The sequence below is a fragment of the Bubalus kerabau genome, chromosome 4 (genome assembly GCF_029407905.1).
Source record: "Bubalus kerabau isolate K-KA32 ecotype Philippines breed swamp buffalo chromosome 4, PCC_UOA_SB_1v2, whole genome shotgun sequence".
NCBI lineage: Eukaryota > Metazoa > Chordata > Mammalia > Artiodactyla > Bovidae > Bubalus > Bubalus kerabau.
In genome coordinates, this window is record NC_073627.1 from 137,178,098 (window position 1) to 137,192,030 (window position 13,933).

Consider the following 13,933-nt stretch of genomic DNA (forward strand, 5'->3'; position numbering starts at 1 on the left):
TATAAAACAGTGAAGAACTGTTGCCTGTTCATATTTTCTGAAAGAATTTGTATAAGACTGATATTATTTTTTCTATGAATATTTATAGAATTCCTCAATGAAACTACATGGGCCTGCAGTTTTCATTGCTGTAAGATTTTAAGTGATGAATTCTAATTCATAAAAAGATATAGGATTAATCAGATTTTCTTTTCATCTTGTATCTGTTTTGCTAAGTAGTATTCTCAAGGAATTTGTCCATTTTATTCAAGTTGTCAAATTTATTTGACATTAAATTATTCCTAAGTTCCCCTTATTGTCCTTTCTATGGCTGCAGAGTTTGTTATAATATCTTATCATTAATTGTTGATATTGGTATTTTTTGTTTTTTTGGCCTTTTTTCTTTTAAAATTTGGTTTGTTAATTTTGTTAATCATTTCAGAGAATCAACACTTGGTTTGTCAATTCCTTTCATTATTTGTATTCTATTTCATTGATTTCTACTCATATTATTATTTTTTCCCTATTCTTCTGAGTTTAATTTACACTTATTTTATGGTGATTTAAAAATGTGAATCTTCAGGTCGCTTTTTTTTCTTTACTTTAAAAAAATTTTACTCCCCACTTCTCCCAACCCCCTATTCTTTTTAATAGAACATCTTTAATTGGAAGAGCTTCCCAGGTGGCACCAGTGGTAAAGAACCCACCTGCCAATGCAAGAGACTTAAAGAGATGTGGGTTCAGTCCCTGGGTCGGGAAGATTCCCAGGGGGAGGACACAACAACCCACTCCATTCTTGCCTGGAGAATCCCTTGGACAGAGGAGCATGGCGAGCTACAGTCCATAGGGTTACAAAGGCTAGGACACAACTGAAGTGACTTAGCATGCACTCACACTTTAATTCCGAGAAGGTGATGGCACCCCACTCCAGTACTCTTGCCTGGAAAATCCCATGGATGGAGGAGCCTGGTAGGCTGCAGTCCATGGGGTCACTAAAGAGTCGGACACGACTGAGTGACTTCACTTTCACTTTTCACTTTCATGCATTGGAGAAGGAAATGGCAACCCACTCCAGGGTTCTTGCCTGGAGAATCCCAGGGATGGGGGAGCCTGGTGGGCTGCCGTCTATGGAGTCGCACAGAGTCGGACATGACTGAAGCGACTTAGCAGCAGCAGCAGCGGTAGCACACTTTAATTGAAAACTGCAGTTTAAGCACTGTGTTAGCAGCTTTTCACAAGTTTCCACTTAGTATGTATTCATTACTATTTGTTTTTAAATTCAAAAAAAATATTCTTTTGATTTCATCTAAGAACCATAATGATTTGAAGGATGTCGCTTAATATTCAAATTTTGGAGTCCTTTTCTAGAGATCATTCTTGACTAGCAATGTAATTTCATTAAAGTCAGAGAATAGAGTTTATATGATTTCATTGCTTTTAAACTTATTTAGACTTTTTAAATTGTCTAGAATGTGGTCTATCTTAGTGGAAGTACCACATTTCATCAAAAAAGAATGAGTCTTCATTAGATGTTGCAAGCGTGCTCTCTGAATGTCAATTAAATCAAGATGGTTGATTTTTCTTTTTCTTTTTTTTTTAATTTGGTCTCTCTGTGCAGCTTTGAGGATGTTAGTTCCTCAACCAATGAACCTGTTGTGCCCTCCATAAGACAGCAGAGTCCTAACCACTGAATGGTCAGGGGAATTCCCGTTATGGTTAACAGCGTTACTTTTGCTGTTGTTTAGTGGCTAAGTTGTGAGAGACTCTGAGACCCCCTGGACTGTAGCCTGCCAGGCTCCTCTATGGGATATTCCAGCAAGCATGCTGGAGTGGGTTGCCATTTCCTCCTCCAGAGGATCTTCCCCAGCCTAGGGATCTAACCTGTGTCTCCTGCATTGGCAGACAGATTCTTTACCGCTGAACCACTGGGGAAGCCCGATAATGTTACTACCCTTTTTCATTTTCATTAAAGGGTGATATGATAGTCCTTTGATTTCATCCATTTTTGCTTTATGTATTTTTAAAGCTCTTTTATTAGGCACAATATATTTATGGTTAAGATGTCTTCCTGATGAATTGACACTTGTAACACTACAAATATACGTTTAAAAAATCTTTGGTAACATCAGATGAAAACTTGAAATAGTCTTCTATGGACCTGGGCAATCCTTCAGCATTGACATTCAGTTATCTCTATTCTGTCCCCAGCTTGCCGGTCACATTTCCCACCACCCAGATCAATACCCTCCATGCCCCTCAGAGCAGGACACAACACTAACATTAGTGCAGGCATCTTAGAACCCACACCACCCACGCATTCAGGGGGAGTCCTGTCTGCAGCCTGCTGAGTAGCCCTGTGCAGGGGCTGTGGGGCACCGGGGACAAGGCGAGGTCCTTGCTTTCCTCAGGGCAGTTCTGGCCACAGGAACCTGAGGCAAAGACAGCGATTCCCGTAAAGTCACCAAGGTGAAAAGAGCCTGGAAGGGCTGCAAGGCAGATGGGACAAGACTCCCAGTGGCAGAGAACAGGTGTGGACATGGAGGGAAAAGTCCCACAGTGCCAGGATCACAGACAAGAACGAAGTCAAAGTAACGGGAGTGGGGGGGGGGTGGGGCTGGGATGGACGAGGAGCAGGCTTCCTGGTGTGTAATGTCCATTTCGGGCTGTTTGAGAGACAAACACTGGGGTGCACCAGGTGCGGTGGAGATGTGAGACTTTGCCACTCACAGACTTGTGGTGTGTGTGTGTGGAGAGTGGGTTGGGGGTGTGAGAGAGAGAGAGAGAGAGGAGGGAGACAGGAGGGCTGCGGTGGAGCAGCAGCGTGGGACAAAAGAGAGAGGGAAACGAGAGAACTTCCCTGGTGGTCCAGTGGTTAGGGTGCCGCACTTTCACTGCGGGGGTCAAGGCTGGATCCTAGGTTGGGAACTAAGATTCCTGCAGCCTTTGAGCCTTGGCCAATTGAAAGAAAGGAACTGAGAACGGAGGATGGGTCGTGGAAGTGTCTTCAGTTCGGCTCAGCAATTTGTCCACAGCTACCAAGCTGGTGAAGTTAGAGCTGAGTCCCGAGTGGGGATTTCCTTTCGTGCTTCTTACCACTTACTTCCCGCAAGTGATGCAATACTGTTAGCTGGGTTTGCAGAGTCTAGTTGGACCTTGCTGTGTTCCCATGTGACTTCCCGGAGCTGATGTAACTGTTTTAGGGTCGAGCTTGATTTTCACTATCCCTTGATAGGTCACCCAAAACAACACTACTCTTTCCTCCCTGGGGACAAATGGGCCCTAAAAGCTGCACCGTTTCGTTTTTTTGTTTGTTTTGGTTTGGTTTTTTTTGAACAAAAGATTCTTTAAATTCTATAGTGCTTTACAATTTTCAAGCGATTCACACACAGGATTTCATATAATCTCACAATAACTCTTCTTTTCCCCTCATCCCTATCTTGCCCCTCCCTGCTTCCCTCTCCTCACTGGTAACCACCAGGTTTTCTCTGTATCCCTGAGTCTGCTTCTTTTTTGTGTGTTACTCACTAGTTTGTTGTAATTTTTCTATTGCACGTGCAAGTGTAAGTAACGTGTAAGTAACATCATACAGGGTTTCTCTTTTACTCTAAACCTCATCAGCTGTGACAAAGCCATAGTGTCAGACTTGTTCTCAAGGTCTTTCTGTGCTCTGAGACCTGTTTCTTCTAAGATTTGTGTGGCTGTGGGGTTGTTTTTACAAGTAAAAAGACAGCTAGGTTAACAGTAGACCCTTCAGCCTGGAGTTCAGGGCAGCCATTAAATAGTTTTTTCAGGATGCATGCCACACCTGTTTCAGACTCAAAACAGAAATCAAAAGAACATCTTCAGACCCTTTCCTCCTAAACTAGACAGAGCCCCTGAGGCTAGTCGCCTGATTACTGGGGATTTACCCTGTAAGCCCTGTGGGTTGCTGCGGAAGAAAGTGGAAGGAATTTGCAAAATGACTGACAGCAGCCCAGAAGGGGTGCTGAATGCAAGGGAGGGTGGGAAAGCTACTTTTCTGTACAAATCGAGGGGAAGAATAAATGCGATGAGCATATTCTAGAATCTCAACAAAAAAGGGGAGGGGAGAGGAAAAAGAAGAAGGGACACGGGAGGGAGGAGAGGGGAAGGAAGGGGAGCGGAGAAGCTTGCAAAAGAGTTTTCCATTCTTTTTCCTTTGGAATTTACTTCTGGGACAGCCAGACAAGCCTAGGACTGGGACGGAGAACACAGGCTCTTCTCCCTCTGGGCCCGGGTCGGTCCCGCCAGGCCCTGAACCTGCTCCTTCCCCGCATGCAGCCCACGGTAGATCTCGCTCGGACATGCCCCGGCCGCAGCTGACCCGGGCATGCACACCGCCGGGTCTTTTCCCGCCGCCATTTACCGGCCACCCGGCGCGCGTTCCGGAGTGGTACCCGCGGTGGTACTCACCCACAACACGACACCCATGACGAAGACGAGGTACCCGAACCGAAGTTTGGGGCCACCGGGGCGCCCTGCACCGGCGCTCGAGGAGGCCGGTGCCTTCCGTCCCCGCTGCCGCTTGCGGTCGGGCAGCGTTCGCTGTCGAGGTCCCCGCAGGTTGATGGCAGGCACAGTCATGAGGAATCTTCACGGTCGTCCTTGGAACTTGGAAACCCGCCTCTGATGGCCAGACGTCGGAGCTCCTCTGTATGCCGCTGCGGAGCTCCTCTGTATGCCGCCGCGGAGCTCCTCTGTATGCCGCCGCGGAGCTCCTCTGTATGCCGCCGCGGAGCTCCTCTGTATGCCTCCGCTCCCGCGCACTGTACTCACGCTTTCAGAGAAAGCAGGCAGAGGTGGCCCCGCCTTGTCTTACTCAGGATGTGCCGGAAAAATAAGAATCTCCGTCTCTCTCTCTAGACGGCGAGTTGAACGCAGCCTGTGCGTGCTCAGTCGCTCAGTCGTGTTCCACACTTTGCTGACCCCATGGACTGCGGCCCACCAGCCTTCTCTGTCCATGGGCTTTCCTAGACAAGAATACTGGAGTAGGTTGCCATTTCCTCCTCCAGGGATCTTCCCGATCCAGGGATGGAACTCTCCTGTCCTGCATCTCTTGCATTGGCAGACGGATTCTTTACCAGGGAGCCACCTGGGAAGGCCGAAGCACGCAGAGTTGGCATTAAAGGTTCTTCTTGAACCGGATCCCTTCTCAGGGGCAACGACCCTCCTGAGCTACCTCTGGTCCTCTGACTACCGCTCTCAGCTTCTGCTCCTCCCAGGCTCATTGACAGTGTGGGTGCAAGGGAGGGGTATCACTGTCTCCAGAGTCACATGGCAGCTCTGTCCCAGGGGAAAGTTGTTGAATCAGAGGTTTGCTCTTAGCATCTTAGTAGCCAGGTGCCTGACTGGAGTAGATACTCAATGAACAGGTGGGTGGACAGAATGAAGGTCACAGAGACGGCCATGGGTGGGTCTGAATTCAGGTCACAAATAGGCTTCGGATGTCCTCCATCACTACCTGTGCGTTGCAGTAATGCCAGGGTCAACGTCTGCCTTTCACACGCAGGACTTCATAGGATCTCCTCTCGACCCTACTGCTCTTGCAGTCAGGCAAGCTAGAGGAATCCACTCCATTCAGCCTTTCTTGGAAATTTTTCTTCCCCGTAGATTCTTTAAAGCCTTTGGGAAACAGAACTGCTGGACGCTAATTGGCATATGAAACCAAACGGGCCAGGAGGAGGAGGTCCCCACGTGGGTCAGGCGCGTCCAGCTGTCCCGAAACATCTGCGCTCTGCTGGACTTAGGTTGTGGGGAGTCCAGTATTGGGTAAGCGGCTCAAGCCTAGGTCCTACAAGGCTAGGGCGACTGTGGGCTGGGGACTGGGCAGGGGAGACACGAACCGGGAGCCTCCAGCTCCACCCTTTTGTATCCGTTTTGTGAGGCCGGTGTGGTAGGAATTAAAATTCCTTTTTCCTCCATATGTTTATCCAGCGGTTCCAATACCATTTATTGAAAACACTTTCTTTTCCCATTGAATAATATTTCTGCCTTTGTTGAAATTCAATTGACCATCTGTATGTTCCATTTCTGGACTCTATATTGTGTTCCATGGGTCTATTCATTTTCTGTCCTGTGCCAATACCACGTTACTTGATTGTGTGTGTGTGTGTGCTCAGTCGTGGTCCACTCTTAGCGACCCCATGGACTGGAGTCCGCCAGACTCCTCTGGCTGTGGAATTTCCCAGGCAAGAATACGGGAGTGGGTTGCCATTTGCTTCTCTAAAAGATTTTCTGACACAGGGATGGAGCCGCGTCTCCTGCTGCTCCTGCACTGGCAGGCGGATTCTTCACCAGTAAGCCTCCTGGGAAGCCTGTTGCCTTGATTACCATAGCTTTATAGTGAGTGTTGAAATCAGGTAGTTTAAGTCCTCCAATTGTTCTCTTTTTCCTCTGAAATTGTTTGCGTTTCAATATGTTTTATATAAAATAATTTAAAAAGTCCTGCTGGGATTTTAATCCATATTGCATTGAAAGTGATGATTGACAAGAATTAACATTTTAACAATATTGAGTCTTGCAATCAATGAGATGGTTTTATATTAGACCTTTCTTACTTAATCTTGACAACATTTGGAAGCTTTCTGTGTACAGATTGTATACATCTTTTGTAAATGCATTCCCAAATGTTTTTGATGTTACTTTCAGTGCAATGGTTGAGATTATTGGTTTTTCTTTTCAGTCCATGGGTCCCAAAGAGTGGGACGTGACTGAGCATGTTTTAGACAGCTTATAATTTCAGCTTGCTTTTTTCCAGTTGGAGAATCTTAGCCTTATAAATGACATGTTTATTCTAGTTACATTCATTGTTGTAGCTTTATTCAGAATATATGATTTGCCACAATTTTTTCATTTTGCCTTTGTTTTTTTAACAATATTTTCACTGGGTATAAATGAGTAATGAGTCAACAGGTTTCTTTCACCACTTTAATTCTTAGCTCCATTGTTTACGTCAGGTCATTCATTGGTCTTTTGAATGCAAAAAAAATTTTTTTATGCACAAAATTTTCTCTTTGTTACTATGATGTGCCCAGGTGGTGTTTTCTTTATATTTATCTTTCTTTGGGGCTTTCTAAGCTTTTTGAATTTGTAAATTGGTGTTTTGTACTACAGTTGAGAAAATTACGGCCATTTTTTTTCTCATTTGTTCAGTTATTTCTTTTCAGTCTTCGATCCCAAACATATTCCATGGTGTTGTCCCGAAGGTCACCAAGACTCTGTTCCTTGTTTTCTTTCAGTTTTTTTTTAACCTCTGCTCTTCAGATTGAATGCTCTTTAGATCTATCAAATCTCTCTTCAAGTTCACTCATTATGTCTTCTGCAGTGTTCAAACTCTGTTAATAACATTCAAGTGAATTTTTAATTTCAGATAATGGGATTTTCAGTTCTAAAATTTCCTTTTGGTTCTTGTTTTATAGTTATCACTTCTGTGCTGAGATATCCTAACTTTGTTCATTTTAATACTTTTCTACAGGCCAAACATATATTTTAAAGCTCCCCAAAAGAGATTCTATTATGAATTAGAGGTGAGAACCAGTAAAAAGATATAAACTTTACCCGGAAGGAAGAGATATGTAATGGGAAGTATCGGTAGCAGAAAATGTTAAAATCCCTCTGTCCATGGGATTCTCCGAACAAACATACTGGAGTGGGTTGCCATTTCCTTCTGTAGGGGATCTTCCCAACCCAGGGACTGAACCTGGGTCTCCTGCATTGCAGGCAGATTCTTTACTGTCTGAACCACCAGGAAAGTCGACAGAGAAGGTATTATACTTGATTGACAAAGAAGTCTAAAGGGAAACCCAAGGACAACAGAGAATAGATAAACAAGCACAACAAGGGAATTTTAGTCTCTGACAGCAACCGCTATCACAAAAATAAATAAAACCTCACCCTAAACACCTACTTAGCTCAGTTCCCTTACCAGTTACATTATGTCTAACTTTAAGCAGAAAATTATATGGCATCCTAAAAGACCAAAGCCAAAAACACTCATTGAGGTTTAAGAGATAGAGCCAGCACCAGAATGAGACACAGATATGGTGGAGATGTTGGAATGATCACATCGGGAATTTAAAACAACTAGGCATAATATGCTAATGATTCTAATAGAAAAGTGGGCAGCATGCAAGAACAGATAGGAAATGTAAGCAGGGAGATGGACACTTCAGGAAAAAAATTCAAAAGAAATTCTAGTAACAAAAACCCCCACAATGTAACAGAAAAAAAGGATGCTTTTCATGCGCTCATGAATAGAATCAGCGGAAGGGGAAGCATCAGTGAGCTTGAATCAATGTCAACAGAAACTTAGAAACCTAAGTACAAAGGGGAAAACAAAAGAATTAAAAGGGCAGAACAGAATATTCAAGAACTGTGGGACAATTTAAAAAGGAAGTAACATAAACATAAGGGGAATACCAGAAAGAAAAGGAAAAGAGAAGAAAAAGAAGTATTCGAGGAAATAATGACTTCACATTTTCAAAAATAAATGATAGACATCAAACCACATATGTAGGAAACAAGCAGAACACCAAGCAGGAAAAATGTTAAAAAAAAATTTATGCATAGGCATCTCATACCCAAGCTACAAAATACCAAAGAAAAAAAAGAGAATCTTAAAAGAGGCCTGAGGCTGAAGAGGGAGGGGATATATGCATATATATAGATAGCTGATTCAAGATGTTGTACAGCAGAAACTAACAACATCGTAAAGCAATTATACTCCAATTAAAATATTTTTTTAATTATATGGTTTCATGATTGATTGTGAATAAACTGAATTTCAATTCTAAAAAAGAAAAATCCTGAAGGAAAAAGCATTTTTCCTGCAGAGGATGAAGAATAAGAATTGTAAAAAAAAAAAAAAAAACCAAGAAGAAAGTGAGGTAAAATACTTAAAGTGTGAAAGGAAAGAAAATCCCACCAACCCAGGGTTCTTTGTGGAAGAAAATTGTTCTTCAGAAGTAAAAGAGAAGTAACAACTTTCTCAGACAAACAAAAATTGAGGAAACTTGGGCCTTGCAAGATATGCTTTTAGGAAGGTGTTTTGTTTTTTTTTTTTCCAGAAAGAAAGGAAATGATAGAGGTCAAACACTAAGATTTGCATAAAGAAAATAGCTTTAGAGAAGGAATAAAATAAGACAAATTTTTTAAAAAGGCAAATTAAAATCTTGTACTTATTTTTTTGAAAGAAGGTCTATATATTCAACAGTTCTTTATTGAACACCGACTATGAACCAGTAACTCTTTAGACTCTGGACAGCCAGAATGTCATCCTGGAGCTTATCCACTAGTAAATATATCCACAAACCACTTTCTGATTCTTCAGTGAAAACTATATTAATTATATTGCTATGAAGTTTGACTATTTAATCCAGATTAGAGACAAATGACATTCTAAGATTACTTATTCTCGTTTGGTCCAACAAAAACTCTGGAGTGAAGTCACTCAGTTGTGTATGACTCTCTGTGACCCCATGGACTGTAGCCCACCAGGCTCCTCTGTCCATGGAATTCTCCAGGCAAGAATACTGGAGTGGGTAGCCGTTCCCTTATCCAGGGAATCTTCCCAACCCAGGAATCAAACCCAGGTCTCCTACATTGCAGGTGTCTTTACCGTCTGAGCCACAGAGAAGCCCATTTGATGCCACAGATAATAATTTGTTCCAAATGATACTAGCCAAAATGTATGTAGTGATGATAACTTCTTGATAAGTGAAATGAATGAAAGCAGTATTATGAAGGATGGGAGGGAGGGATTGGGATGGCATTGCTGTTGAGTACCTGTACTGCCTGTGAAGTGATAGTGTTATTAGAAAAAGGACTTGGATTAGTTTATTTTTAAGTTCTTGTTATTTGTGTATGTGGCTGCACTGTCTTAGTTGCAGCAGGTGGGCTCAGTAGTTTTGGTGCACAGGCTTGGTTGCCCTTTGTAAACCAAAGGACAGCTACTTAGAAAGTACAAAAAGAAAAAGAAGAAGTAAAACTTATATGCCAACAGAGGTTAAAAATGAAATCACATAAAGTGTTCAATTAAACCCACAGAAGCCAGAAAAAGTGGAAGTCAATACAAGAAACAAACAACAAGGCAATGAATACAGAACAGTAACAAATATTTTAGATTTATAACTCAACTATATACATAATAATTAAAACATCAGTGGTCGAAATACCCCAACTGAAAGGCAGGGACTGTCAAAGTGGATAAAAACAAACAACACTCAACTGCATGATGTTTGGGGGAAAAAAAGGCAATGGAGATACAGACAAGCAGTAAAAGTGTAGAGAAAAATATGCTAACACTAAAACTAGAAAGGTGGGATGCTTATATTAATTTCAGACAAAGCAGACTTCAGAGTAAGGAAAATTATCAGGATTACAGAGGGGCAACATGCAATGAAAAAAAAAAAGTCAATTCTGCATAATTTTTCCAAAGACATAACAATCTTTAATGTGAATGCACCTAACAACAGAGTGTCAGAATATACATGAAGCAAAAATTGATAGAAAGGCAAGGAGAAATAAAAGAATCCTCTATTATAGCTAAAGACTTCGATAGCCTCCATCAGTAACAGATAGATCCATCAAGCAGAAAATCAGTAAGATCCTAGTTGAGCTCAACAACACCATCAGTCAACTGCATCTGTGACATCTATAGTCTACTTCATCCAAAACCAACAGAATACCTGTTCTTTTCAAGCTGACATGGAATATTCACCAAGATAGATCACATCTGGGCCATAAAACACTCCTTACCAAGTTTTAAAGAATAAAAATCTTACAATGTCTGCTCTCAAACCACAATGGAATAAAACTATAGAAATCGATAACAGAAACAACTGGAAAATCCTAAAATATTGGAAATTAAATAATAATTTCTCAATCACACATGGTCACATGAAAAAGGATTTAGAGAAATGGAATATTTTGAACTAAATGGAAGTAAAAATAAAATGTATTAAACTTTGTGGGCTGCAGCACAAGCAGTGCATGGAGGCAACTTTGTAGCAATGAATGCACATGTGAGAAAGGAAGGAAGATCTAAAATCAATAGTCTAAGATTTCATCTTAGAAAACTAGCAAAAAGAAGAGCAAGTTAAATTCAAAGGAAGAGAAAGAAAAGAACAAATAAAAACCAGAGCAAAAATCAACAGAACTGAAAACAGGAAATCAATAAAGAATATCAACCAGACCAAAGCTGGATGTTTGAAAAGATCAGTAAAATTGAGAAATCTCCCATGAGGTTCATGGGATAGAGAGAAGTGGGGGGAGGTGGTGGAGAGAGAGAGAGAAATGACAAATTTCAAGGAAGAAGCAGAGACCATAACAACTAATCCCCAGGATGTTGACAGAATACTCAAGTAATATTATGAACTACTACTATGTCTATGAATTTGATAACCCTGATAAAATGGACCATTTCCATTTGGTAGATTGGAAATCTACCAAAACTTAAACAAGAAGAAATAGAAAATCTGAATAGGCCTATATCTGTTAAAGAAATCAAATCAGTAATGAATAAAATACCCAAACAGAAAGTACCAGGCCCAGATGGGTTCACTGGTGAGTTCTACCAAACATTTAAAGAAGAAATTCTACCAATTTTCCAGTCTCTTCCAGAAAATAGAAGCAGAGGGAATATTTCCTAACTCATTCTATGAGGCCTGCATTACCCTAATATCAAAACGAAAGACATGACAAGAAAAGACAACTACAGACTAATATCTTTCAAATGTCCATGCAAAAATCCTCAACAAAACATTAGCACATCTAATCAAGCATAAGAAGAATTCTACACCATGACCAAGTGGGATGTACCCCAGGTATGCAAGACTGGTTTAATATCGGAAAATCATTCAGCATAATCCACCACATCAACAAGCTAAAGAAGAAAATGGTTTGCTCATATCAAAAGATGCAGAAAAGCATTTTTGAGGAGCGTATGTAGGGACTTCCTTCATACTGTTAAGATGCTGAAACTTTGAAATCCTGATTTTGCCCACATCTTCCTGGATGCTACTTCCCTGGTGGCTTTGACGGTAAAATATCTGCCAGCAATGCGGGAAACCCAGTTTCGATCCCCAGGTCAGGAAGAATCCCTGGAGGAGGGCATGGCAAACTAATCCATTATTCTTGCTGGGAAATCCCATGGACAGAGGAGCCTGGTGGGCTACAGACCATGGGGGTCACAAAGTGTCGGATACAATTGAGACTAACACTCCCAGATCCTATTGTACTTGAATGGTTAATAAAACCACAGTTCAGTTCAGTTCAGTCACTCAGCCATGTCCGACTCTGCCAACCCATGAATCACAGCACGCCAGGCCTCCCTGTCCATCACCAACTTGCGGAGTTCACCTAAACTCATGTCCATCGAGTTGGTGATGCCATCCAGCCATCTCATCCTCTGTCATCCCCTTCTCCTCCTGCCCCCAATCCCTCCCAGCATCAGAGTCTTTTCCAATGAGTCGACTCTTTGCATGAAGTGGCCAAAGTACTGGAGTTTCAGCTTTAGCATCATTCCTTCCAAAGAACACCAAAAATAAGTTTCTCCTAAACCCCGTTTCAAATTGCTAGTGTCCCCCTCCTCCCTTCGGGAAGCAACAGGATTTTTTTTTAATCTTCACTGTGAGAACCTGGCAGAGCTCCTGGAAGTAAAACTCCTCACTTCGAGGGATTCCTTCTAAGACTGGCCTTTTTGGTGTTTTTAATTTTCAGACTTATCCACATATAGTTTTTTGATACTTTGATACTGGTTTCAAAGGAGGATTTCTCTTGCAGGTGTCTGCTCTGGTAAGTGTGCTTCTCTGTAGCTTATCTGTTTCCCCAGTTTTGGTGATAGAAGTTTGCCCTTTGACCTCAGTTCTCTGATGGGTCTAAGAGTTGTTCATTTATTGGTTTTTCAGATCTTTGTTAGGACAAAATGATGGCTTCCAAGTTACTTTTATGCTGGACTGGAAATATAGAACAATTTGGACGGAAAGAGTGGAAGCGAAGACAGTGAGATGAAAAAGTGATACATTTGGATTGCCTGGTGATCCAGTGGTTAAGAATCTGCCTTCCAATGCAGGGGATATGGGTTTCATCCTTGATCAAAGAACTAAGATCCCACATGTGACTAAGCTCAACTACTGAGCCCAGGTGCCACAACAAAAGATCCTGCATGCCACAGCTCAGACCCAACACTGCCAAATAAATAAATATTAAAAAAATAAACAGGGATCAATTCTTTGGAGTAAAATTGAACAGAATCACAAATGGTCACTGAGTCATTCTAAAGAGTCGTGGCTGTTAATAGGTAGATAGCAACAGCCTCTGTGGTCTGGGTGCTTTGAAGAAAGAAAAGGGATTTCCCACACCTGTTCTTTGCTCAAACTCCTCCGTCTGAACATGGAGGCAATTAAATTTAGAGGTATTTCGGCCCCAAACAGCTAAGAAACAAACAGTCATTCGAACAGATCAAAGATTCAACTATTGTATTAATACATTGTATTCAGGTAAATATTGTTATGCAATAAAGGATAACAATTTGATTAAATTGTTTCTTTCTTTCTTTTTTTTTTTTTTTTGGGGGGGAGTCAAGTCATTTATTTGTCTTTTACATGAAAACTGAGGGAGGGCGAACAAGAGGGGAACTAGCTGGCTGCTCAGATTTTTCTGTAGTCGGAATGGGGCAGCCGGCCTTGAGACAGGAATTGGGTCCCCACAGCAACATGGCAATGGCAACTGGACCTAAAGCCGGTTACTGAAGCACCGTTTTCTACTAAATCTTAAACCAAGCTAAGCAAGTTAAGGTTACACTGGAGAGCAACACTGTCTGGAGTATTTTTCTTAAGAGCACAGAGAGGAGTTGACATGCAGCAAGGTGACGGTAGGGCAAGCAGTGTGGGCCAGGCTAACCTAGGAGCAGAGGATCAGTTCACGAAGAGCGAGCAGG

At 41.9% G+C, this 13,933-nt stretch overlaps 1 protein-coding gene across 1 annotated transcript in view; it reads right to left on the reverse strand.

Annotated features, from left to right (window-relative positions):
- The window catches only part of LOC129650355 (tumor necrosis factor receptor superfamily member 10C-like), a 31,591-nt gene extending 26,945 nt beyond the window's left edge, over nt 1-4,646 (reverse strand). The window contains exon 1 of the mRNA XM_055578738.1: nt 4,411-4,646. Coding sequence (XP_055434713.1) covers nt 4,411-4,581 — 171 coding nt within the window. The 5' untranslated portion in view covers nt 4,582-4,646. The remainder of the gene's footprint in view (nt 1-4,410) is intronic.
- Between the last annotated feature and the right edge of the window lie 9,287 nt (nt 4,647-13,933).